This window comes from Vipera ursinii, assembly GCF_947247035.1.
Source record: "Vipera ursinii genome assembly, chromosome: 10".
NCBI classification, from domain to species: Eukaryota; Metazoa; Chordata; class Lepidosauria; order Squamata; family Viperidae; genus Vipera; species Vipera ursinii.
Genome location: NC_139520.1, coordinates 18,132,801 through 18,159,815, shown reverse-complemented (window position 1 = coordinate 18,159,815; position 27,015 = coordinate 18,132,801). Strand labels below are relative to the sequence as shown.

Below are 27,015 nucleotides of genomic sequence, written 5' to 3'. Positions count from 1 at the left end.
AACAACCTGCCTCCAGAAGTGGTGAATGCTCCAACACTGGAAGATTTTAAGAAGAAATAGGACAAAAACTTGTCTGAAATGTTATAAGGTTTCCTGCTTGCATAGGGGTTGAACTAGAAGACTTTCAAGGTCCCTTCCAACTCTTGTTATTCAGTTATGATTTATGAAAGGCACCAAAGCTGCAAATAGCAGCTTTAAATGTAATAGTGTACTAAGCCATTCTGCTCCAATCAAGAGATTTTCAACATTTGGAACAAAAATCATTTTCTTACATTCTCTGTAAAGTTCCTTTGGAGGACCCCTTTTGGAATCACATCAAAGGGTTCCAGTCATCTTTCAAAAAGCCGAATCCAATGCACAGGTACATACTGTAACAGGATAACCTATGACAGGACTTAGCATAAATAAGCTTTTAGGCTGTAATTGTCTGGTCTGCATGCTTAGGTCTAAAGGTTCTTCAGTTATATAATCACTTCTTTTCTTACACCATATACAAAAGATCTTCCACCCCCCAAACGGAAGGAGTAAAGCACAAATTTTTTTACGTGGTTATCATTTTTCCTCAAACCTTGGATGCCTTTGTATTGTTCCAAATAAATTGACACAGCGATGAAAATAATGAGTTTAATAAATATTAGTACAGAAATAATATAGGGTATAATCTCTCATCTGAAGGAATTAAGGCTTCACACGCACAATCTGAAAAATGTCCTAAGCTCTCAGCTGAGACGCTCTACTGAGGAGACAACTGCACTCAACCACAAAATCTTTATTTTTTGTTTTGGTTTTTTTTTAAAAAAATTGTGCAAGCCAATGCAGAACATAGCTTGTTACAATGGCAGAATAAATAATAGCCCAAACCTCAAAAGAGGCAATTTAGGTCAAGATAAAAATCCAATTCAGCTTTCATATATTGATTCAAGCTCTGTTCTTCGTGACAATCTCAGCCCTGGGAAACCAAAAGACGACACTTTAATTTCTTGCTTACACACCAAAGTCTGTGTGGACATGATCTCAAATGAAATTATTTCACTTCTGTTGAGTTCCTTCTGCAGGGCAATGGCTTAAAAAGTTCAGTTTTCATAGTGACGCAGGAGACCTTTTAGAGCATGGTGTCAAAATGCCAAAATCCCAACGGATGAAACAGAAGAGGAAATAGAATGGGCAACAAGGAAAAGGGCAGAGCGCGATTCCATGGATGTTTTATCGCACTGCACACTCAAAACGGAGAGTCTGCCACTTGCGAAGACTCTGCCTCAGACGTGTCAAGGAAACAGCTGGAAAGAATCGATTATAAATCAAAATCGCCATCGTATATCTCACACACCCACCTCAAATGTGATTATTTTAAAATGGAGACCCCTGCCAAGATTCAGCTGGCCACCATCTTTCTTAGACCCTGTTGTTTTATTCTGACCTCACCTCCACATTTGTTCAAGGATTGGAGCCACATCCTCACGTGACCCGAGAATGACTCTGGATGATGCATGAATGTGTTCCTATCCTTATTCACCACACCCCTGCAACCTGACAAAGCTTGTTCTCTTTCCTTGAGTTCTTTCAATTGCTGCTCATTACCTGCCCACATTCCTTCATCCTATTGTTCCATCAAAAAATCACCATTTTCCTATCAGTCCAGCCAACTGGAGGTCTCAAATCACAATTTCCCAACCTCCTTCTGAGGTGTGGAGTTCCCACGGATGTTCAAAGAAAAAGCAGGATAAGTAGGAACAAGAAGGACATCCAAGCATGAGTTACACAAATGAGAATTAATGCAACGAGTTGGCAGTCCTGCTGTGCAATTAGAAACCATTGAAAAAAGCTTTAGATGCCTAATTACTCTCTCCATCAGCAAGCTGATCTTAAGAGACATTCAGCACCCACCATCCATCCTGAAGTTTTGTTGTTTTGTTTTTTTAAATCTACTTCATAACGTACAATCCGTTTCTACATCATTCACGGGTTTTGTTTTGTTTTTCTCACATCAGATATCCCTTCAGCTACTGTTTTCAAAATGTACCTAAGGCAACGATAGCAGATTTTCCTCCATACTGCAGAAAAACTATTACACCTACAGTTCGTAAAAATACTCAATACAACACTGAATACTTCAAAACAAGCTAGTGATGTTTTTTTGTATGTACTGAACAGCAAGTCAAATAATTTAACTACATGCTGGCTCAATATAGTCCTTTGAGAAGATAAATGTGTGAGCAAGATTCTATAAAGCGCAAAACTGAAAAAATACAACGATCGCCTTCCACTTAATAGACAACAGATGTCATTTCGCTGACATTCCCTGAGACAAAAAAAAGTGCACAATAACAACTAACAACTGAGGTCTTAAACATGCTACTATTACATACGGTGTCTATGGAGTACATTTATCCCAAATGTACAATATGCTATTGCCCTCACAATCCTACTTTGCAGACACCAGAATGGGACAATTTGACGCAACCAACTCGCCATGGTCAACTCGCCGCGGGACAATTCAACAATTTAATTATTTAAAATAATTTTTTTTAAAAAATATTTAAATTGTTGTCATTCACATTTCATTTTGTCCCTCCATTTTGGCATCCTTTCTTTAATGATTCTGTTCCACTATGTTTTTGATATTAGTCTAACTTTTGCCCCATGGCAAGTTGGCCAGGTCAAGTGATCGTAGACCTGAAATCATTGTCAAATCCACCCCACCAACATACAGTATCGAAAAGTCCCGTGGGGGCAAATAAGCTATAACCATAAAAGTCAGCCTATACCGATAGTGAAACAGCAAAGAATATCTTGACGGAATTAAACTTGACTCATATCCCCTCGGTCAGAACTGTGGAACAAATGCATTAGAAGACTGGATTTCTTGCGTAATCCAGATTTGCCCTTTAGATGCAGAAGCATGCGAAGACATAAACTATTACCTAACAGAACACAGGAAGATAACTGAATGGAGTGATTTTGAATTAGCTCTACGACAGCTCTTGAACCGATATGAATTAATCTCATCCCCGTTTACCCCGCTGAATTGCAAGCTGCCAGAGGGTCGACACGGGAGGAAAGGAAAATAGCCTCAGACCTTCCAAGTTAACTGGGTACTTTCTGAAAAATGGACCAAGATCCCTAAGGCATGCAAGAACGCATGCTGAAACGTTTCCAAAACTCATTGATAAAAAGCAGGGGGTTTTTTCAGGATTCTTCCATTATGGAAATCAAGCTTGAGGACAGCAGTGGGATGCCTCAGAATTAGCTTCAAAGATGGGCGGGTCCACTGAAAGACATCACACTGGTTCATCCACACGTTCCCCGAAACAACCTTACGAACGGCATCAAGCGCCTGGAACAGAACTTAGGAAGTTGTGCAAGGGAGGCAATCTTGCGAGGGAGACCACTTCCGGAGCTCATTCCGAGTACCACGATTACAAGGTTTCAGGATCATTATTCTTTCTTTTCTTGGAAGATTTGCTACAAAGAAAGCAAGGAGCATTCTTGGTCCAGGGCGAGCGACAATGTGAAGCGATCATGGTATATCTGCATTTATACCCACACTCAGTGCACTAGAGATGGTTTGGTTTTTTTTGTGATTTAAGTTATTCCGGGTCAAAATAAGAAGCGAAAGCCTTGATGCCAAGGTCAAAGGCCTGTCTTACAGACACAATGGATACAACGCTGGGAAACTTACAAAATGTAGTCCTCTTCCTTTAGGCTGTGCAAGGTCAGCAGAATCAGCAGAACATTCCAGAGGGGGCGTCATCTTCAGTCTAGGTAAAGGGTTTCTCTGAAACACACCCTAATCGCTTCATTTAGACTTTTTTTTTATTTAAAACACACACACATGCACGCACGCACACGCACACACTTCCAAGAGTGAAAACACTCAAGTATTTTAGCAACAAAATACCGCGCTGTAGAATGGTTCCATTCCCTCTTTTCATTAAAATAGTTGCTTCTTCTTTTCTGGTTCATCTGATTTCCGTACCCTTCGAAGCATCGGTTGCCAGCAACAGATGCCCAAGCTGAAAAGCCGACGGCTCTGTTGAGCTTTCTCGGGCCGCAGTCAAATCTCTGGGACCGGTTTCCTTTCTAACGAGTCATCAACTTCCTACTTGTACAAACTCATCGTAGGGCTCTGATACATGCACATGTAAGCATCGCAAAGTAGTCTCCGTGCACAGCCTTGGATTCTCCTTGAGTCCAGAGAGTGCAATTCATCAAGAGACATTTTCAGATACTCGCCAACTTCTGGACACGGAGTCACTTGAGGGATGTTAAAACCATTTTGACCTCCTGGGAAGAGAAAAAGACAGGGATACAGAATTACCCCAGCAGGACAATAAGACAGCCAAAAACTACGTTGTACTGAGATGATGACATCTACATGTTAATGGCATTCTACTTCATGCCAACTTAAATCTCCCAATTCCATTTCGGAATAAACCAAATGAGTTTCACCCCCCAAAAAAGAGTGCAAAGAGCATCAAAGAGTTTCACCAAAAAAAAAAGTGCAAACAGCATCAAAGATGATTAAGGGACCGGAGGCTAAAACACAAAGAACAGTTTGCAACAACCAGGCTTGTCTACTTTAATGAAAACAAGCACTGGGTAGTGGAAGGAGGAGGAGGAGGAGGAGGAGGAGGAGGAGGAGGAGGAGGAGGAGGAGGAGGAGGAGGAGGAGGAGGAGGAGGAGAAAGAAAGAAAGAAAGAAAGAAAGAAAGAAAGAAAGAAAGGAAGGAAGGAAGGAAGGAAGGAAGGAAGGAAGGAAGGAAGGAAGGAAGGAAGGAAGGAAGGAAAGAAGGAAGGGAAGCTAGTCATGGAGAGAACCAACCTAGAACTAAAGAGAAACTTCCTGACAGTGAGAACAATTAGTCACTGGAAGGACTTGCTTCTGGAAGTTGCAGGTGCTCCAATACTGGAGTTTTAAAGAAGAGATTGGATAATCATTTGTCTAAAATGGTATACGGTTTCCTGCTTTTGAGTAGGGGGTTGGACTAGAAGACCTCCAAGGTCATTTCCAATTCTGTTATTCTATTATATTGGCTTTTTTTTAACTTTCCATACCCTGCCACCATCCAAATTCGTTTTGTACGTAATTCCTGCAATTCTCAGAGCTGAGCAGATTTATTTTTTTTAATCTCCCTGGCCTTACCCTACATCATTAACCTAGCTTTCTTCTAGATTAACCTAGCATTAACAAGGCGCCCTACAATCCGGGGAATGTTGACAGGATTTGAAAAGTGGATGCCACGGTTCAAAGACTGGGGAATGCCACTTCAACCGTGCCATGAGGCATCTCATGACAGATGTTAAGTGGTAAGAAGTTCATTAATTTAAGTGCCAGGCTAGCAGCTGAAAGTGCACAAAAGAGAAAACGTACGTACCATCCCGATCAGCCATGCTATCAAAAAAGAGCCAAGAGGAATCTTCCTTGCCATATTTAACAAAAGCCACATAGTGGCTTGTCTCTATACAAAGAACGGCAAAGAGCTCCATCTTCTGACAAGGTATGCAGCTGTGCCTCCAGTCCCAGTCTGGTAAGTCTTTTGGAAGGGAGACTGGGTTGAATTTGTGACTCTGCCTTTTGGGGTGAAGATGAACCTGGAAGGGATGGAGAGAAAAAAACTTTTAGCAAAGGGAATTTCACTCTTGCCCCTCTCTGAAAGAATCCAGTTCTCAACACAAGACAGCAATGTCAAAAACAAATTCCTAGGGCCTTTGGGAAAGAAAAAAACTTACCTGCGTATTGCAAGTTTTGCAAAACTGCTTGATTTTACCAGAGGAAATGTCTGAATCTTCGTAACATTCCCGACATTCATACACTGCAAGTCCTCCACAGATACGGCACTGTCTGGGAGCTGCATTTTACAAAAAGAAAAACACCCGTTGTGCTGGAGGCTACCATTCTGTATAAACAGAACCCACATTTATGGTTTTTTTTAAAAAAATAGAATATTAAACTTTTGAGTAAAAGAAAATTAGCTCGCTCCATTCCTGCACAGATATTACTAATTTAAAGGATGTGACCTGTCGTATTTGGAGTTCTTCTAGGCCAGGGGTGTCACTCTGCTGGCCCGCGGGCCAGATGTGTCATGGCGAAACCGCATCCACCCCATTGCCAGCAATGGGGAAAAAAAGTCTTCACGACACGTCACGTGACGTTGAGAGTTTGACACCCCTGTTCTAGATTTTCTATTGAGAACTGATCAGCTGTGGCAGATAGGAACAGATGAAAACAAGAATTGAATGGGGGGGGGAGGAAGAAACCCTCAGAATTTCTCCAGAGATTGTTGGTAAAATTAAGTTTTGTTTATTCTGCGCTGATACAGTGGACACGCAACTTAAACATATTCCATCTAAATTCTAACAGAATATATTAGCCAGCAGACTGGCTGGCAAAAAATTCTTTATTTCCTAAAGACAGTTAGGATATTTGTATTCTTTATTTCCTAAATTTATTTTAGGAAGCTGAAAAAAGGTATTATAATCGAAACTGGAGCAGCCTGGAGGTCCAAAGTTTGCAATGAAGGCTTCAGATCTATTTGCGTGTCTGCACTGAGACAAGATTTTTATGGTCCACAGCAACTCCATTCTGCATTATTTTGAAGGTGATTCATTTTATTGATAAAGGCATCCAGGTTCATCAAATGCCATGGAATTCATTTGAACAACTGACGATTCAGCCTCATTGTACTATCATGAAGCACATTTCAACTTACTGTCTTCCAGCAGGTCTGTGATATTCAATTCCAGAGAGGGGAAAATTTTGTTGAACATTTTGAAGTCCTTGCCAAATCGAGGCATCTGAATTATCAGACATGATGGGGCCTAGTAAAACCCAACAGAAAAAGGATATGTGTTTTAGTCAAAGAGACTTCATTTGCTTTGTTTCAGTTTATTAAATCCTGATGGCCCCTAATGTAAAGTTAAAAAATAGCTTTCTCAACAGGCTATAACAAGTCACACAGGTTAGTCCAACCTTTGACTTAACAATCTAAAGCAGGGGTGTCCAAATAGACCATTTTAAGATGTCTGGACTTCAACTCCCAGAATGCCCCAGCCTCTGGGGTTTGAAGTCCACTGGTCTTAAAGTTGCCAAGGTTTGACGCCCTGATCTAAAGCAAGAAGGAAATTACCGGTAATGGGCCTCTAGGTGATGCTGAACTAGAACTCCCAGAATCCCTTGCCACTGGTCGTTCACACAAGGCAGCTGTGAATTTAAGCTGTGGAACATCTGGATGCCTTGAGTTCCCCACCTGTGCTTTAACTAATAAATCATTTGCACAAAGAGCTCAAGCAAAGCTTCAAGCAAGTTCTTCTGATATCTACTGAAGAAGCAAATCCCTCATTCAACACGATGGTCACCTCCTAATCAATAAGAATTTATTGAACTACTGTACAAACACTTGCATGCTGATCAACCCTCAGTCAGCAGAATGTGCACTGATTGGTAAAACTATATAAAGAGGAATCTTCTCCAAACCTCAGCAAACTTCAAATTGCTGTTGATGAAAGACCATTCCAGTAACTGCTGTATGGTAGGCACTCCAACTTTCTCATTCTTGTCCATGAAAATCTGATAGAAATAGCAATCTTGGACTTTTTGCCCTGCTGATCTAAGAAGAGAGATACAAGTCTATTTCACAATGGGGACTCTTAAGATTGATTTTAAAAAGTGGAATCTACTACTACTGCGGCCAGATTTGTCTTCAGGGTTAGAGCAGAATCCTGTAGCAATAGATTCCTGCATCTGGAATGAAACCAGATGACTTGGATTTTAAGGGCCTTTCCAAATGTTTAGTTATAAATATAAGAATAAATTATTATTGATTCATCTACTTATAACAAATAAATAACACATTCTGCTAGAGAAAAGTTCCCTTAAATGGGCTCCAGCACGAGTCCAAAAGCTCAGAGGACTAAACTTCCGGTCCCGGTGACCAACCCAGATTTGATCCTGGAATAAATTATTCCCTAAACTGATGAGGGGATTATTTCTAAAGTTAAATAGCCGATACCTATTAGTCTGTGGACTATGAAATTTTTGAAATTAAGGATTTCTGTAACCTTCATACAATTTCCTAACCTGTATGTAATTTAGCAATACAGTGCTGACCACAAGTTCTCCACATCTGATGCTATTATAGCAGATATAAGGTTGAGACATAACTGACATTTATGAGTTAAGGAAGCGAGATAAGGCAGCAATAACTGCCTTTGAAACATCCCCAAGACAAAGGCATAGCTAAATGTTCACAGTTTACAAAACTAAACACAATTAAAAGTAATGGAGACTTTTTTTGGAAATTATCCTCAAAATTATACATTATAGATAATAAAATAACTCTTGTGACTTTACGATTTCTCTTGTGTGAGCCAAGGACTATGTTTACCTTATTTTTAAGAGTGGTTCTACTCTTAAGATATGATGAAACAAAATATTCAAAAATTCTTCTGGATCTGGAAAAAAAAGTTTCAACAGAGTATGAAAGCCCAGATATTTTTTAAAAAAAAAAATACAGTAAAAATCCAAGTTGCCTAACACTGCCTGAAATCAAGTCTCAAAACTGCTAGCAGCACTCTGATCTATGTAACTGGGGAGCCAACATTTTCTAGATTATTTGGGGATGATCTGACACTTGTCTTTAATCTTTTTAAGAATCTGCAGATATAGAACTTCATTGATCTGTTATTTTAAGCAGAGTCTTTAAACTAAGGATGGGCTACCAAACGAACATAAAGGGGTTTATGGTGGTGGTGAACATCTTTTCTAGACTTCTGTTTAATAACATGAAATAAAATCCTTTCAGTTCCTCCTCATTATCAATACAACAGACTGAACCTACCTTTTTCTTCAGATGTGAATCCTGATGCTGCTTCAACTTTTTCCAGAATCTTTCTCAGCTTCATTATTTTTGTGGCACACACATATCCGTATCTAGAAGATATAAAAGATGCGAGTCTCAAAAGGCAGACTGAACCCCCAAGAGGCAGAATCTGAAGAAGCAACATCGTCAAGATCTTGATCTTGATCTGCCTCCCACAATCCAAAGGAAAAACAAGCAAAAAGAGGTCAAGAAATTGTACAGGGGCCATAGATGGTCAAGCAAAGCAGGGTTTTCCAAGCTTCTACCTTCCAGAAACCATTTCAAACATCTTCCTGTTTGTAGAAAAGCTTTCAATATTTCCCACCGAAGTTGGCATGCATTACAGGTAGCTCATTTGTACTTACATTCGAAGAGGATTTACTATCTCTGTCCGTAGCAGTTCTTGAGTTTCGCTGTAATATTCTACATCGTTCTTCTCTTTGGGTCGGAGCAAGACTGTATCCAAAACAGAACTGAATGCAAACAGGCTGAAAGAGAAGAAAACAAATAGTTTCACTCTGGAAAGGGGAGTGGGGAAAAAACACATCTTCAGATCGAGACTGTCCCAAAATCTATTGCAGAAAGAGATGCTTTTAACAAATTCTGTGAGGTTCTGACCAGTATCTGTTTCCAGGAACAGTATTTACATTTTGGAACAGTGTAACCTGAACCTTACCAGCAGCTAAGCTCACCGTGCATACCACCTTACATAATACAAATCAGGTTTGAGACAATTTTGCCTTAAAAAAAGAGTGTGTGAGCCATATCAAATACCAAAGGCTCAATCAGCAGAGAAAGAAAGAGAAAGGAACACTTGAACGGAAAAAAAATCCAGGACAAGTAGTAGTATTAAGTTTGATTCTGTGTCTTAAAACAGAATGCCTTTCCCAGACTGTAAACTAAGCTCTGGGCAACTTACAAGGTTAGAAGAAATCCCTAATATACATAGTAGTCCTCACTTAATGACTACCTTATTTAAGGACCATTCAAAATTACGAGGGCATTGAAAAACTTTACTAGACCTCGCATTTATGACCCTAACAGCATCCCCACAGTAAGTGATCATGTTTTGGGCATTTCACAATCAGTAGGCATTTACACACAACTGCCATTTGTGCATGTCACAGCCGGCTTCCAACAAGCAGGGTGCATGGAGAAGCCAGCAGTAAAATCAGAAGTCACTTAATGATGGCTGCCAGTCCCAATTCTGGTCATTAAGCAAGATTAGGTAAAAGGTAAAGGCTCCCCCGCACACGTGTGCTAGTCGTTTCCGACTCTAGGGGCCGGTGCTCATCTCCGTTTCAAAGCCGAAGAGCCAGCGCTTGTCCGAGGACGTCTCCGTGGTCATGTGGCCGGCATGACTAGACGCCAAAGGCGCACGGAACGCTGTTACTGGAGTGGTCCCTATTTTTCTACTTGCATTTTTACGTGCTTTCGAACTGCTAGGTTGGCAGAAGCTGGGACGAGCAACAGGCGCTCACTCTGTCACGCGGCACTCGGGATTCGACCCGCCAAACTGCCGACCTTCAGATCGACAAGCTCAGCGTCCTAACCCACTGAGCCACCGCGTCCCTTGTAAGCAAGATTACCTATATTCATTAACTTTTCAAAAGCACCTAGAAATTTCTAACTGCTGTGTGTAGATTAAAAAAATACCATGTGCCAGCTATTAATGTTAACTTCACTGAATTTTTAAAAAATGCCTATTGTGTGTTTTTGTCATCTCAGGTTTGAAATACAGTTTTTTCTCCCATTATTTACCAGAATAAGGTGGAATCTAAGTAGCAGGAGTTATAATGACCCTGGATGCCCTTTTTCTTTCCAATCATTGTTTCTAAACCTTCTTTTTCCATTTTTGGAGGGGTGTTTTCTTCAACCACTTCACTGAGATAGCCTCCAAAAGCTGAAAAACAAATCAGGAAATTAAAGCTACACCTGCTCTCATTCGTAATTCCACATTAGCAACAATAGAAATATTCCCATCAAGAGCCCAAAACAAAGTCCAGCATAGTCCCAGGCTCACCAAAGGCTTCTCCTTTCTTGTGACCAACACTGCTTTTACGGAAACACGTACATGCACTTATTCCCCACAAATGTGCACATGCATGCATGCTTACAGGCAGAAACACACACACAGAGACAACTTCCTGGATAATTAGAAATGTTTCATTCCAATTCAGAATAAAGCCAGAACTTGTTATCAGACAAAGCTGTACAGAGACAAAGGTAGACCTTACCTAAGGAATTGCAACGTTCAATCTGATTGGACACGGGCTGCAAGGAAGCAAATCTGGAATCAGGTCGACAGCTCTTCAGTTTGACAAAAAGAGCTTTCTTTGGTGCGCAGGTGAAGTAACGAGTTCCTTTAAAAGTCCCATCAGTGCAACCTGCACATTCGTCTTCCTGAAAAAACAAAGAACTTCTGAACTTCTCGGTCAGTATTCACACATACAGAAATTGTAGCGCTACAACACACACACACCCCTGACGTATAACCTGTCTAAATGGCTGTCACAACACTTTTGCTTCCTCAGCCAGCCCTCAAACAGCACAGTCACATCATCCACACAATTTCTGACAAAAGTGCAAGGCTTAAAGGTGGCTCCTGATGAGATCACAGTCTCCTTCGATGTCGTGTCCCTATTTGCTTCCCTCCCGCTCCCCTTAGCATAATGTGTCATAGAACAGGTAGTCCTTGACTTACAACTAGGCATTCAGTGACTATCCAGAATTACAACGGACCCAAATGGGACTTGTGACTCAGTTTTAAAGTTCCAAAGTCCAGACACACACAAACACAATCATGTGACATTTTGAGCCCTTGGCAACTGGCCTACATTTATGGCCATTTGCAGTGCCCTGCGGTCACGTGACCACAAGACACTTTTGGCGGAAACCAGCTGCTTTCCAGCTAAAATTGCCCCAGAGCAAACAACGGCTTCATTTCACAAAGTGCTGCAAAAAAATAAAGATCATTCAAATCGGGTCTGATCACATGGAAGACCAACTTTACGACCGTCACGACTTACAACCGTAATTGCAGACTCAATTACAGTCGCAACTCGAAGACTGATATCTGCATATCAGAATTCTGAGCTGGCTTCAACCTGGCAGTGAGTTTTCTCCTGGCCTGATGTCAAGAGTCAAGCCGTAGCCAGGAAATTTAAGGAAAAGGCAATAATAAAAAGATACTGCAGGGTAGAGACGGACAAGAAGGGCCCGTCGGTTCTCAAATCTGACAGTCATTTACCAGTTCAAGCCCGGCTAACACTTCGTTGACCCCCGGCGGCTGCCCGATCCAACGGATTACCCCATAGAAGGGAGGGTTCTCTTTGACTTCGGCTAAAGAGCCAACTTCAAGGCCGTGGAGGTTGATGGGTGCTACAGTGGCTGGTGGACTCTCCTGGGTTGGCCCGGAAGTTCCTACTCCAATAACTGACTGGACAGATAAGGAGAGTGGGCTGTGCGATATAGAACTGTTGGTGGTGCTTGACATCTTGGTTAGACTGAAAGGCAGGGAATGGAATCTGTTTTCGGGAGATAAACTATTTGTCGGGGCCGGCTGCAGTGGTGGGGAAGCATTTCCAAATCCAGAAGAGGAGTCATTGAGTGATTTTGCAGAATCTTCAGCCACTGTTGAATTCGGAGGAGTACAAAGCAAGAGGCACAGAGAAAAGGAACAACAACTTTTATTAAAGCGCCTGAACTGACCTGATGCGCTTTTCGCATAAAATGAGTAAAACATGCATGGAATCTCTCTCTCTCTCTCTCTCTTTTTGACTAGATTCTACCATGTCAGAATAAATTACTTTAAAATGATTTATTGGCACTGGCTAAGTACAATGAGCTAACAAGGAGATTTTACTAAAATCACAATCAAGGACTGTAATCAAGACTGTAGTTATAACCAGTAATATTTCACAAATGATTTCATAGTTTCTTAGTGATAGATTGTCGCAGGTGATAAGACAGCTCACAGCAATTCCAAACTTGGGTGAAAGAAACTGGGATCCTGGACTCATTCCAAGTTCATTCAGAATATCATGTGAGCTTGGTACATGCTCGAAATAAATTAGATATTGTCCCTCAAGTTTTCTCAGACTCCTATACTCTATGACAGCTGGGCACAGCAGAAAAGCTGGTGTGACAAAAAAACTCTTGAACACAAAAACCTCTGAAGCCACAATTCTATCTTATTCAACATTTAAGGACTATTTAATATTGAAGAGGTACTGTGTATTTTCTGTCAGCTATTTAAAAAGCGAGGCTTATTGGTCAACTTTAAGCTATTTGCTTAAAACTGCTATTCCAGATCATGCTGGCTGAGGAATTCTGGGAGCTGAAGTTGCATAGTTGCTGAGAGTGCGAAACACCGCTCTAGATCTTAGCAATCTGGAAGCCAAGATTTACTGGGAAACAAAAATGAAATCTACACCTCACGTGAACTCGTGCCATCAGTTGCAAAGAGGCCCTAAAGGACATATTCACCAACTTGTCTCCCGAAGACACATAAATAAATCATGAGTCAAAGCTCAGAGCATGAGGTCACAAGCTGGTATAATAGAACATTACTATTTATAAGCCTCCTGCACGCTCTGCCTGCCACCCAACAGGTTTAATACAGAGAATAAGAGCAACCTGTCATGCAATGTTGGGTATTTTCTACCAACGACTGAGAAATTACCCTAAAACCTGGGCCGAAGAAAAAGTCTTCAGTTATCTGACAAACTACAGCCATGAACTAAGGAACTTGGAGTTAACCAAAAGAGTTTTACATTTTCCCCACCCTCTTATAAAGCCATGCAACTGCTACTACAAGCCATTGCTTAAAAAAAAAAAGAAAGAAAAAAGTCAAGGGCAAATTTCAAAAGCTGTTTGTGATAAGATGCTGGATCAAATGAGGCTGTAAAATACTTCCACTGAGGCTGCGGAAGTAAGTAGCGGATGCTGGACCATGCTCAGCTTGACTCAAAGCAGCAACACAAGGAAAGCTACAGTTTAAAAAAAAAAGGATGCAACAAAGCATATCCAAAAATATAGGTCAACAGAGTTGTCATATTTCTCTACATCATTACAGTTGTATTTTGCTACATCTGTGATCAAAATCCAGTTTGTTACCTTCATCAATATACCATGTATTTTTTGATTTTGGCTGTGCTTGAGAATCTACTGAGGAGCCATTTAAAGCGTAGAAGAATTCCGTTCTGTTTCTGTTTACAGGATCAGAGAGCGCACCTGAAAAAACAGGTCACGTCAGAAGGGAAGAATATATACAAGTAAGCTTTTATGTTCTTAGAAAAGTCTATAGAAGTGCTTCAGAACTGTATGACTTTTGTGGAAGAAATATAACTGTAGGTCGACTGGTCCAATCGCTACAATACGGCATGATCTCATACGGTCCCAACCCTTTAACACAACAGCTGTTTTCTCAGCTTACATGTCAAGCTAAACAAATAGTACCTTTTAGAAAGCAAAACTACATCAAATAACAATTCTGTTTTAAGCTTAATGAAACTGTTTTCTCAATAATATCCTTAAAGATTAATACTGCTGATTTCAGACTTAATATTTTAGAAGGAATGAACATGGGTATGTTATTTAAAACTATATGCCACCAAATCCCAACAACTCTTGACTTATACATCATCACCAACACTATGAATGGGTGACATATGGACTGTTTAACTGCAGTCATTGTAATATTAATACGCAAGGCAGAAACTGCCTATATCCAGTCTTGCTCAGCAGACTGGAAAGATCAGCGGGTTAAGAATAGTGCAGCCCAAGTTTCTTCATAGGTTGCTTTATGGAAGTGTGATGCAGGACCTTGGGATAATCCTAGAAATAGGCACCTATGCAAAGGTTCTCACTGGATATCCTTTCACAATATATTTAATCCTCTGAAGTACATTCCTCTTCTTCCTATTTTACAGATGACGTTTGCAAGTGAAGAGCAATTTGGCCTGAAGGATCAAGCACAGGAAATTCAAGGAGCAAATCTAGAGGCTTCAATGGAAAATGGATCTATCCATTTCCATTTCTCTACATCAACATCAGTTTAATGTGTAGTGTACTGTGTTCCTTATAAAGGTTTGACCAATATGTATGTGCGTGCGTGCGTGTGTGTGTGTGTGTGTGTGTGTGTGTGTGAAACCTTTACAACGAATGCAGTACACTACACATTAAACATCTTCACTGATGTTGATCTTTCTAGAGCCTGTTTTAGTAGTCACTTGCCTTTAAATAGCAACATAAGAAGATTGCACATGGCAATCCTCATTTAAGAAACAACACTGTGAGTTTCGCTAAAATGTTGAGTTAAAGTACCTGTAGACTTTGGCTTGCTATGACCGAAACCTTTGTCACCACCACCTCTGGAAGTATAACCAAGTTTGGGAGGTCTCCTGTCCTGAGACACAGGCTCTAAAACAGAGCAGAGTTTAGAAATTTCACAAAGTATAAGAGCACATTATACAACAATTTAATGTATTAAGTTTCAAAACCTTAACCAAAAAGGAAACACATCACACATTCCTCAGGAGGGATTAAAGTCCTGACGTGTAAAATTTTACATATAGAGCTAAGCCAAACTAATATGAAACCTCAATTATAATACGCGTCATAATGGAACTATAATATAAACTATCACGCTTTAGGAACAATATGAAAGTTTGTTTAAAAAAACTGTTAATAATTAAATATTAAATAAGGAATTTCTCAGATGGCCATTGTTGGAACAGGTTGTCAGACTAAATAAACCTTTATGTATTAATCCAGCACAGCAATTCTAATGTTTTCTTACACCTATCTGCTTCTCATCTCTCTCAAATTCAGCCAATGAAACCTTAGCTTCAGTTTACACCTACAAACTTTCCACCTTTGTCCTTAGCCAGCCAAAAAATAAGAATCCTAATCCAGCTGTCCATTACCTAGAAATATATGATCTGCCGGTTCCAAAGACTGCTCACATATTTCAGTTTCCTTGGCAATGCCGCCAAGTAAATAGTTTCATTGCCAACTTCAAGTCTGAAAACCATGAAAGGCCGTCTAGTAACTTAGACTCTGCGGTTTCTTGCTAAGCAAATCAGCTAATTTCAGTAGATCCTGTTCAAGTCACTACATTCCTCCAGCGCAAAGCAACTGACTCATGCATGCAGCATAAAGGTTACAGTATTATTAAAGCTTGGTGAATAGAAAAACTGGCACGCTAATAATATGGAGAGAAGAACAGATTGCCTCTGGTTCTGAGCCCTTCTCACAAACACCCATTCTTTTATCAGAGCATATGTGGGCATCATTTGAACATATTCCTTTTAAAGAAGGTGTAAGAAAACAATCCCATAACCCAATACACAAATGCTGTACGGAAAAATAGAATCACCTGGAGAGACCTTATGCGTTATTTTTTTTTACCATGTACAGGTTTTTAAGTGTTCTGAACTAGCCTTTAAATCATTATGCATAATTATTCACAAATGTGAACTGCAATCACATCATTTCCATTCAACACTGTTCCAGTTCTCTAGCCCACACACTAGCCTATTAAACAAAGACCATTTCTCAAGTAGAAAATTCACTGCCAGATAATGAGGACTTTCAACCATCAGTCCTCAAGCTTTATCATCTGGAAATAGTTGAGAAGACCAGCATCCTATTAAGACAAAGACATCTGACTTACGACAGTTCGCTTAGTGACTGCTCAAAAGTTACAACGGCACTGAAAGAATGACTTATGACCATTTTTCATGCACAATAACTGTTGCAGCATCCCTATGGTCACGTCATCAAAATTCAGATGCTTGGCAACTGACTCGTATTTATGACAGCTGCACTATCCGGGGATCATACGATCACCTTTAATAATAGGTAATATAGTAGATACTGAAATATCTACTTTAAATTTGAACTGCAAAAAGCCATATTTTAAGCAAATCTAAAACTAGAATCAGACATTAATCAACATGCTGAAATCTGGAAACTCTTCTCAAAATCAAAATAAAATATTACCTGGGATAACATCATTGATATGCAAAAGAAGTGTGCTTTCAACACTTGCAAAACTACAGAGCTGTTGTCCATTGTATCTTCCATCCCAATTTCCAATTGGATTATCCTAAAAAGCATTTTATAACATGTTTATCCTTATTGCTCAAGAGAACAGCCGAATGCATTCAAGGAAACCAAGACGTTACTAAAATTTGCAAAGGCTATGCAAAGCTAAGATAGAAAGTACAAACCATCACAAAAAAGCAGATTCTTGTAATGCTGGCAACCCACCTCTCACATACAGAGAAACAAAGGATGATAGTCCACTAATAATCACATGCCACAATTAAGAAAAAACTCCCAATTACTGAGGTACCAAACCTGGGTTGTCAGCAATTTTAGAAGTTTTACAAATGAAGCCATTCTCACTGGTTACCGAGAAAATTGAAAAGTTGACGAGTAAGGTAACTTTTTGATCTTTCATACTTCTAAGTGGAACTAAGTGAGATTAGGCAAGTACATCCCATTATATTCAATGTGCAAACAGCCTTTTGCTACGTCAAATACCTATGGATATTTTGCCAAGTAGAACATTTGATTTCAGTATTTTTACTTGAAAGCTATTGTTATGTTTTCCAATTATAGAAACAAACGTCAGTTAAAAAATGAGGAACAGCCAACTATTACTGAGGTGTTCTTGAGCGTTACAAATTATGAGGTGAAATTCAAATTCATACTGAGGAGTCATTTCATGTCCCTTCAAGGGGCCAAAATACGTGGCTACTTTTTTTTTTAGAAAAGAACTGAGTTCAACAAATATGCTTACCATTAGAATCACAGACAAGATTTTGTTTTTAACCTGACAAGCTTCAAGTCATTTTGAACAGTAAGCCTGTTCTTTCTGCTCATATGTAATCTTTGTTGATTCTTTGTTGCTGTACTGTAATCCAAGAGGGATGATTATCCGCCAAAGCAAATTAATATACATTTTATCTCAGGAGTCTTCAAACTTGGCCCTTTTATGACTTGTGGATTTCACGCTGGCTGAGGAATTCTGGGAGTTGAAGTCCACAAGCCATAAAAGGGCCAGGTTTTGAAGACCCGTTTTATCTGATACTAAAAAACATACTAGAATGATTACGCGGGGCAACAACTGTCATAGGTAGCTTTCAAGGATTCCAACCACCAGCAATCTTGCATGTACTATTTTAAACACACATGCAAAAAGTCATAAAAATCTTGATTTCTTACCATGTCCACTCCAACCACGTATCCTAAACTCTCGTTTCCTGGTATGACATCACAGAATATAACTGTCCCATACTCTATATTCTTCCCTATCTTCACAGAAACCCTGGAGTTGAGCTCCAAAGGAGGAAGGTCTACCTGCATTGAGTCAACTGGAGCTGCATAGTCATTCTCCAGTTCATTGTCATCATCTTCCATCAGTTCTAGTTTGTCTAGTGCAACAAACACTCCACAGTCTTCATCACATCTGAACAGCTGTTTGCCTTGGTACTGTCCATCAGTGAAGCCCTGCCCACGACCTTCTTCCTGCATTTACAAAAGGAAAAGAAAATGAATGGTGAAGTTCAGCCAGAGGTGGAGCTGAGGAAGGTCCCAAGTCTCACAACCTTCGCAGGAATTAAAACTCCCTGGGGAACCTTCCGTTAGGGAGGCCTGTTTCATACAACAGAACCCATTTATTTTTTAGCTCAACCAACTGCAGGAGTCCAGCAAATGAGAAAGTTTAGGTAACAGATGTTCATAATAAAGCAACTCGTGGCTGAAGTAAAAGGGCAGCGTCTGGCAGGAGGCATTTTCTCAACTCAGCTATGTCGCAAGGATAAAATGACGTGGAGAGCCATCCACACCATCCACCAACCCTAAGAGGAGGACAGGAATACGAATGTGATGAACAAATTAAACCTAGCGCTTTGCAGGTTTTCAGAAGGCATGCTCAACAAGACAGTAAGTATGTTTCCTTGTCTGTGGGGATTCTCAGCCATCCAGGTCACAGTTATCCCAAAGATGCTTTTTTTCCCCACGAGGCAAACTGGACTTTCTTGTTTTTCTTTGAAGATGTTTGGCTTCTTATCCAAGAAGCTCCTTCCGCCCTCTCTCAACAGAGGGGGAGGGATACGACACCATCTATCTCCAGTCTACAACACAGTCCTTTCAACAGTTCCAAGAAGGCTCCATGCCCATTTGCACCACTCAGGTGACCCTGAGGACATAGATAAACCTCCAAGTGGCCTCAATGACTCTCTAAAAGAATACAAATGACCAGCGGTCTGCCAGGAGTATAAATCCTTCCATTTCCCCCACCATCCGGTCAGAGCTGAAGAAGCTTTTGGGATGAGAAGCTAAACTTCTTCAGAGAAAAACAAGGAAGCCCAGTTTGCCTCGTGGAAAAAAAGGCATCTTTAGGTTTCATTAATGTACATTAGAGCAGAGGCCCCCACACTTTTGGGCACCAGGGACCAGTTACGTGGAGACAGGTTTTTCCACGGACCGGAGGGAGTAGTGGTTTTGTGTGGTGCCTGCACCCTGTGGATGGGGCTTTCCGTCTTTGTACGGACCTGTTGCCGGCATGCCGTGGCCCGGTACTGGTCCACGGACCGGGGGTTAGGGACCCCTGCATTAGAGGATTCTTTAAGAAAGAAAGAGAATCCTTACCAGAAGCTCCACTCCGAAAAAGATGCCAGACAGGGATCTCTCTTGTATTAAGGGTCCTCTGAAGCGAACAACTCCAGGGTATTTTTCTTCTCCTGATCTCAGCTGCACTTTCACTGGGGAGCCGACATCGATGTGGAGGCCCTTACGCAGTCTGCCTATGCTTTTAAATATACTGTATCTCTCCTCGCAATTGGTAATTGCCAACAGCAGCTCTGCTCGTTTCTCCTCTATGTCGACGATTTCTTTCTCATCGACGTACAGGACCACGTGGGGCTGTTCCAGAATCTTTATTCCTATTTGCAACTTCTTGCTTTTAGACGAAGGGTTGTTCCGGATGTGCCCGCCTGAAGGCCTGTCTTGAATAAACTGGCCAATGCTACCTTTAGGTATTTTTAGTAGCTTTTGAGTCTGCTTGTCTATAATGCTGCATTCCTGGAGAAGCAAATAAAAGGTACGCTCTTCCCAATAGGGAGAGCTCGCTTTCTCTTGGCTCCACACACCCGAATTCATTGTGGTTCAAGCTTTGTATAAAGATACAAAAAAAAAGGAAAATCTTCAGAACAAGCTAAGTTGGCAACATAACCGTAAAGGAGGATTTGTTTGTTTGTTTGTTTGTTTTAAAGAAATAAAGTTCCAGCTCCAATAATGCCTTAATGTTCTTCATCCACGTCCTACGGAGCTAAATCCAGAATAGATGACCTAAAGCATAAAAATAAAGGAAAGCATCATTAGAGGCTAAAGGATACCATAGTAAGAGTAAAGGACAGGAAAACAAGACACTTTTGAAAGCAGGCATCATCCCTGATTTTTATAGACCTATGACAACATCCAGCTGGCAAGAATGAGAACATGTTTAGATAGCTACAAAGGTCATGCTGAAGAATTTCTCTGCAGCAATAAAATTGACTGGCTAATAGATGCCCTATTCATCATCATCATCAACACCACCACCACCAGATGGACCGTGTAGATTTTATCTTTGCAATCCTTATTAATATCTTGAAGTCAGCGGACAGCTGCTCTCACAAATAAAAGCTTCCCCCCCCCTTTTTTTTTAGTAATCAAAACAGTTTTGAATTTCCTGGAAAAATTAAGCACAAGATTTTTTTTAATCCCACAATCTGACCATAGGGGAAAAAATATTAAAGTGTATGCTTAAGTAGTACTTGAAGTAACACATGATTTGCAAATATGGTATCATGGATATTTCTGGAAATATCTGAGTAGTAGCAAACTCCATGTCTATATCCTGATTCAATCAGAATAATCTCTTAAGGGAGATAAGCTTCCAAATAAAAATCATGCAAAATAAGATAAGAGAAAGAAATTTATAAAGCTATTAGCAACTGGAAAAGTCATCAATGTACTTCATAGGTTTTTTTTTTACCAATAGAGGCCAAGATACAACAGAAGAATCACATCTCTAATCATTTAGAATTGAGAGGCTTGTTTATTGCCTAAAATAAACTCTACAAATCACCTGCTCTTTCAATCTAAATAGAACTACCAACAATACATTATTATGCATCAGTACTTCACAAAAGCTATATTTTTCCTTAAATACGCATGCATATGAAAGCATCCCCAGTCTTGGGAAGAGGAAGAGGTAACTGTGAATGGAAGCACTTTGCAAAGGAAAGCTAATGTAACTTTCTGAAAGCCGAGGAGGATACCTAGACTTAAAATATCAGTAATTAATGGCTGCAACTAACCGCCAACTTCAAAACTTCATTAAAAGAATTAACCTTAGGATATCATTTTTGAGCTAAAGGTCAATATAGGAATTGAAACAAAGAATTCAAGTTATGAGCCTGGGAGGCAAAAGAATGGTGTGTTTTTTTTTAAAAAGTTGTTCTTTGCCTGCATATCAAGCACAACTATTCTACCCGATCCAACCACATCAGAGGAATGTAGCAGTCACTCTGACATCAAAGTTTGTTTTGAGGGGTTATTTTCATAATTTTTAATGAATTTTACAGACTTGCAGCCACTCAGATTCTGTACTTCTGAGCCAATCAAGCAAGGTAGTTCTTATGTCCTTGAGTGAACAGAACCAGCAGAAGGCACGTACAGTATTATTCATCCTTATATTACTCACCACAGAGACCTAAGACATGACTGAGATGCTAAAGCCTGAACCAAAATCTTTTAAAAAGAAAACATCAGCAGTGGCCCACCTCCACTATGGCTCCTTCAGTTAACCACTGTAGCATCTTAAAGCCTAATAACTTAGTAGCTATCGTCTTATATAATTCTGCTAAGCCAGTTTGTTTCACAAGCCACACCAAATTTGTGCCTTAACACTAAGTCGTGAGAGTGGATTTCGTGATCATGCTAAAACAAATAAATCACATTACGGTTTAGCGTTATCCATAAATTACTAACATCAGCTTTCATTAACTCTCTTTATTAAATTCATATATAATACGTTTCAAAGGAACTAATGGCAACCTGCTCATCACATTGTATATTCACAACTCTGTGATTGATTTTAGTTGGAGATCTAACAAGTGACTGAAGTTGAACCACTGGGTTTTGTGAATGGAGTGACTGTCTGATACCCTCAAGAATGCAAGTAATATTCCAGCCTCCACATAACACTGGCATTCTAGAAGTCCGTTCATCAGATACATGGTGTTATCAATGAGTACACTGATAATATGTAAGAAGGATAAGAAATCCTGAGAATCAAACAGGTTGACAATAGTGAGGTAAAGCAGCCTTTAAACTCAAGTTAAAAAGTATCATGACAATGTATGATAATGTTAATTCACTACCATAGCAAAGCTACAAAGGACTGGTATTTACCTTGCAGAATTTGAATTCTGTCAAGAAATCTTGCAGACATTCTGTACTTGATGTCATGAACTTTTGTCTCACCATTTATATCTGATTCCCAGTAATGGATAAAATGGATTATGACCTTGATATGTTGTGCATTAATCAACTTATTAGTCTTTAGGGTATCACAAAACTCTTGGTTTCGGTACCAAAGATCAACAAACAACAATCATTAATATGTATTAAATTTGTACATTGCCCAACCTCCCAACAAACCTTCTCTAAATCTGTCTCTCTCCAAAGTTACATTTATTGGTTAAATAAGACATATATTCTTTCATAGCAAGACACAATTAAACATATCCTGCTACACTTAAACCAGAAAACAATGATTTAGAAAAGACAAAATAACTAATAAAAAACTCTGGTTTCTTCCCAAAGAACTATTAACCAAAGTTTTATTCTTAGATTAGTGCGGGAAACTTCAGCTCACTGCTCACTTTGTGGTTCAGTATGACTTCTGCAAAGAGACTCCGTGTGATCATAAGACTTGCATCACTAAATTAAGACATGAGCCACTTCAGTCTGAAGTTTCAGCCTGAGCAAATCAATGACCCCATCTTGGCTTAGGTTGCAGAAACAGATTCTAGTCCACAAAAGCTTCTGCCACAACACAGCTGCCCTTTTGTGCAGGCTTACTCACAATGAAGCACGACTGAACTTAATAGGCTTTATTCCAGAATAGGCATGATCGTGATTCCCCTATAAAATCTCTTTCTGTTATGTGATACTGTGGTCTCAGTATTTGTTTTCTGACTGCAAAAGACAAACCCAAGAACCCTTCTGAATTAAACTACTGTACTGTAAGAAGAACCTGCTGAAGTAATTTAAGTACTGTAAGAAGAAATATTTGTATAATATAGACATGCACACAAAAACCACACTGTTCTCCAGAGTAAAGATTTTTAAAGGACCAAGCCACAGAAATCTTAGTCTATTTTTAAGTATAAGATATCCATAGGAAACATAACAACTTGCTGAGTGAAAAGTCTTAAGAGCCTGCCTAGAAGGAAACAAGGCACCTTTCTTATTTCATCACCATGGGGGGGGGGAAATCAGATGAAAAACGATGTTTATGTTTGGCTGGCATATATACATACATACACTCAGAAAAACACACACACACATATCCACACATACATATGTATTCCTTATACATATATGTACACATACAGGCAGATATACACATATACCCTCCTACACACAAACAAACTTTAGACAGTTTTGTCACCCTGCCCAGCACAAAAGAAGCCTCTCCAAATGGGAAACCAAAAAGGGGAAAAAGAGGCAGGAAGGACAAAACTGAAATTGTACACAAGTCATATCCAAAACATAGCTCCCTCTATGTTTCAAGCAGAGAAAGGTGTGTGTGTTGTGCGTGTTTATTCAATGGAGAAGCCAACCTACTCAATGAGGAGGGGGAGCAGCTGCAGCACCATCAGAACCATGTGAAGAATAACTTTGCCAACTAAACGCACAAAGGCAAAAACTGAACACGAAACAAACAACAGCAGTCGCCTTTGTACAGTAGTGGAAAGGATGAAACAATTGACTGTTTGATCAGGGGCTGCAGCAAAATTTCACCAACTAACCTCAAGCAGCCTCATGACTGAGTTGCAGAATTATTCACTGGAAACTTTGCCAGAGGTTTGATATTGAATGTAGTTTAAAAAAAAAAAACTTCCAGGGACCATCACGTTTAGAAGGTTCTGGAAAAACAGCAGGTTAAGATCTTATGGGACTTCAAGACCCCACAGGCATCTTGCTCATGACATGCCTGATAGAAGAGTTACTGAAAAGAAGAAAGTTTGGCTCACTGACCTTGCTATTCTGGGTCATGCTAGGACTGAGGAAAAACAATTGGGGAAAATTAGAAAATAATGGGACGTGCAGATCAAAGTTGAACGCTTATGGAAAAAGAAATTTGTTGTTATACCAATCATAAGTGGTATATCTAAAAGACTTTCTAGGATGGCTGGATGATTGAGAAAGGGAGAGATGAGATAGGTAGGTAGGTAGGTGAATATAGATGGAGATAGATAGATAGACAGACAGATAGATAGATAGATAGATAGATAGATAGATAGATAGATAGATGATAGATAGATAGATACAGACAGACAGACGTAGATAGATAGATAGATAGATAGATAGATAGATAGATAGATAGAGACAGACAGACAGATGTAGATAGATAGATAGATAGGCAGATAGACAGACATAGGTAGATAGATAGATGATGAATAGAGATACACAGATGATAGATCTAATCTATTAATTTATTACCGTAAGTATCCTGCCTTTATTGCTTTTATAAATAACTCAAAGTGAGGAGCATACCTAATAAGTCCTTTCCCCTATAACAACAACCCTGTGAGGTGGGTTGGACTGAGACAGACAGGGACTGGCCCAAAGTCACCCATGAATTCATCAGACATAAACATCCTAATTTTACCAAAAAAAAAAACCCACCAACCCACCCCGCCCTGCTTGGAACTGCCCCTATTCTTAGACCTTAATCGTTCTTAAGTCCTTGGTTAGAACTTGAAGGATTAAATCTCCACCAGCCTCAGACTGTGAATCTAGCTGCAGATGATGATGATGATGATGATGATAGAATAAAAAGAGCAGTTTTAATAAGAGCGCCCCAAAGGCCCGTTTTGAGCCCACCCCCACCCCCGCGAGTCTGGGCCGGCCGCTTCCCTTCAGGCCAGCCTACCTCGCAGGGCTGTTGTGCAGCGACCTCGAAGGAGCGCTCCGCCGGCCGCCGCGGCCTTGTGGGGCGTCGGGGGGGGGGAGAAGGGGACCCAGGGAGGACCCCGAAGGAAGGAGGGCGAGAGGAGCGAGCCCGCCGCGACGCCTTTCCCCCTCGGCGCAATGGCCGGCGCATCCCGCTCCCGAGCGGCTGCGATTCCGGCCGCTTCCCGCCATTACCATTCTCTCCTCTGTCCGCAGGCGGCCGCAGCGGGGCTTCCTCGCCTCCCAGCGCCCCGAGTGGGAGGAGGGGAGAGACGGCGACGACCGCGACGCTGCTCGCCGTCCGCCACCATCCTCGTCCCCTCAGCAGCTTCGGCGAGCCGCTTCGCGGAGTGCACCCTAGCCCGCTGCTGGATGCCAGCGCCCGCTCCGTCCCGCCCCGCCCGCGCCTTTAGCCAATCAGAACGCGCGGGAGCAGGCGTAGCTCCTTGCGACTGGTTCCTTCTCCCTGTCTTTCTCTCTCTCAGTAAGACGGAGGGAATTTCCATATTTTCCCTTACCAGCATGCTAGGTTGGACGGTAGCGATAAGTCGTTGGATTGGCTGGCCGGATTCGTTCCTCTTGAATTAGTGGCTAAAAAGGGAAGAAAGCTCCTCCCAATTGGTTCCCGTCCGCGCTGCTTTGATTGGGCGGATTTTCCCAGGACTCGCCTACCTCGCTTTCTATTGGATAAAAAACGAAAGAGCGGAGGGAAAAGTGGGCGGGGGCTCTATAAGGCAAAACGTTACCAAGTCCTCCTCCTCCTGCCCCCGCCCCCAGATTGATGACATCATTCGGAGGAGGGCGGGGTCAGGCGCTTGTGCTGCTATATTGCATATTAATCCGAAATCTTCGCTTATAATTATACTGTAGGTCGGATCTCTGTTGGGGCGTTCTTTGATTTCTATTATTTCTCCCAAAATAAAAATAAAAATAAGATACAATTGCAAAGCATAGAATAAAAAGGGAGGAACTCTAGTTGAGAGGGTGCGTGCAAATGTCATGAATGCATAAGGGGAGAAAAATGCGTTTAAAATAGGTGGTTTCTTTTTAAATCTGTGCAGCTCTTTAGAATGATTTTCATATAGATCCTTCAAAAATGTATTAAAACCTCTGCGTAGAATATTTATTTTATTTATTTATTTTATTACATTTATATACCGCCCTTTCCCGAAGGACTCGGGGCGGTTTTATATGTGCCCCGTATATGTGAACAGACAAAAAAAAAGGGAACCTCAACTATATATAATTATACTGTATAATAAAATGGGGACGGATGGAAAGATAGATAATGAAAATAGATGTACTTTTTGTTTTCTTTCTGTTTCTAATGTGCTTTTCTTTTTAACCAATGGTTTATTGATTTATTTGATAGGTTGAGATGGCTACCTATCTCATACCCATGACACTGGCTGGCTAACGATTTAAATTAAGAATAAAGTTAAACACAACCAGTGCTGACAGCCTGGGGGATTCTGGGAGTTGAAGTCCACATATGTCTTCAAGGTGGAGAAAGACTGAGCCAGAGCGTGGGTCCCCAACCCCGGGGCTGCAGCCCTTGGGAACTGAGACACTGAAACACCAGGCAAGCACACAAAGCTTCATTTGTGCACATGTGGGATTTAGCTTGAGTGCGAAACCATTTCCTCCCATTACCGAAAGCATCGCCGCTGGTCCGTGGACCCAAAAAGGTTGGGGACTCCTAATTCTAGAATTCACACAAATCCCTGTAGGCTTGCCCTTCCTTCAGTGAAACTGACCTATGGCAGAAGACCCAAGAACTGTCAGCTAATCACAGTTCACTTGTTCCGACTTCCAACTGATCAGTCCCTGAGTGTCTCAACGTAAGCAAGGCAAGGTATTCTTGTTCCCCACGCTCTGTGCATTTTTGTGTATGTAGTCGTAATCCCGAGCC

The 27,015-nt window shown here is 40.7% G+C and overlaps 1 protein-coding gene across 2 annotated transcripts; it reads right to left on the bottom strand.

The window, feature by feature from the left end:
• CYLD (CYLD lysine 63 deubiquitinase) lies at nt 1–25,468 on the bottom strand. 2 transcript variants are annotated; one of them, XM_083370197.1, is made up of 17 exons: nt 25,299–25,468; nt 19,524–20,222; nt 18,096–18,398; nt 16,866–16,971; nt 15,186–15,281; nt 13,977–14,093; nt 12,109–12,491; nt 11,096–11,261; nt 10,620–10,761; nt 9,224–9,346; nt 8,838–8,929; nt 8,385–8,451; nt 7,475–7,607; nt 6,711–6,819; nt 5,731–5,849; nt 5,376–5,592; nt 1–4,284 (listed from the first exon to the last, which is right to left on the bottom strand). In XM_083370197.1, exons 2-17 carry the CDS (start codon nt 20,031–20,033, stop codon nt 4,100–4,102), a joined length of 2,868 nt encoding a protein of 955 aa, XP_083226323.1. In that variant the 5' UTR covers nt 20,034–20,222; nt 25,299–25,468; the 3' UTR covers nt 1–4,099. The 2 variants fall into 2 exon arrangements, with proteins under 2 accessions (XP_083226323.1, XP_083226324.1); XM_083370198.1 differs by having other exon boundaries at nt 18,231–18,398.
• Nucleotides 25,469–27,015: the final 1,547 nt, after the last annotated feature.

What these genes read in the sequence shown, in the direction of transcription:
- CYLD (XM_083370197.1), bottom strand. Translation starts at nt 20,033, where the DNA reads ATGAATTCGGGTGTGTGGAGCCAAGAGAAAGCGAGCTCTCCCTATTGG. An exon ending in ATTCACATCTGAAGAAAAAG is followed by an intron (nt 8,452 to 8,837) that starts GTAGGTTCAGTC and finishes TTTTTTTTCCAG; the next exon opens with ATCCAGAAGAATTTTTGAAT. An exon ending in GCAATTTGAAGTTTGCTGAG is followed by an intron (nt 6,820 to 7,474) that starts GTTTGGAGAAGA and finishes GGGTTTTACTAG; the next exon opens with GCCCCATCATGTCTGATAAT.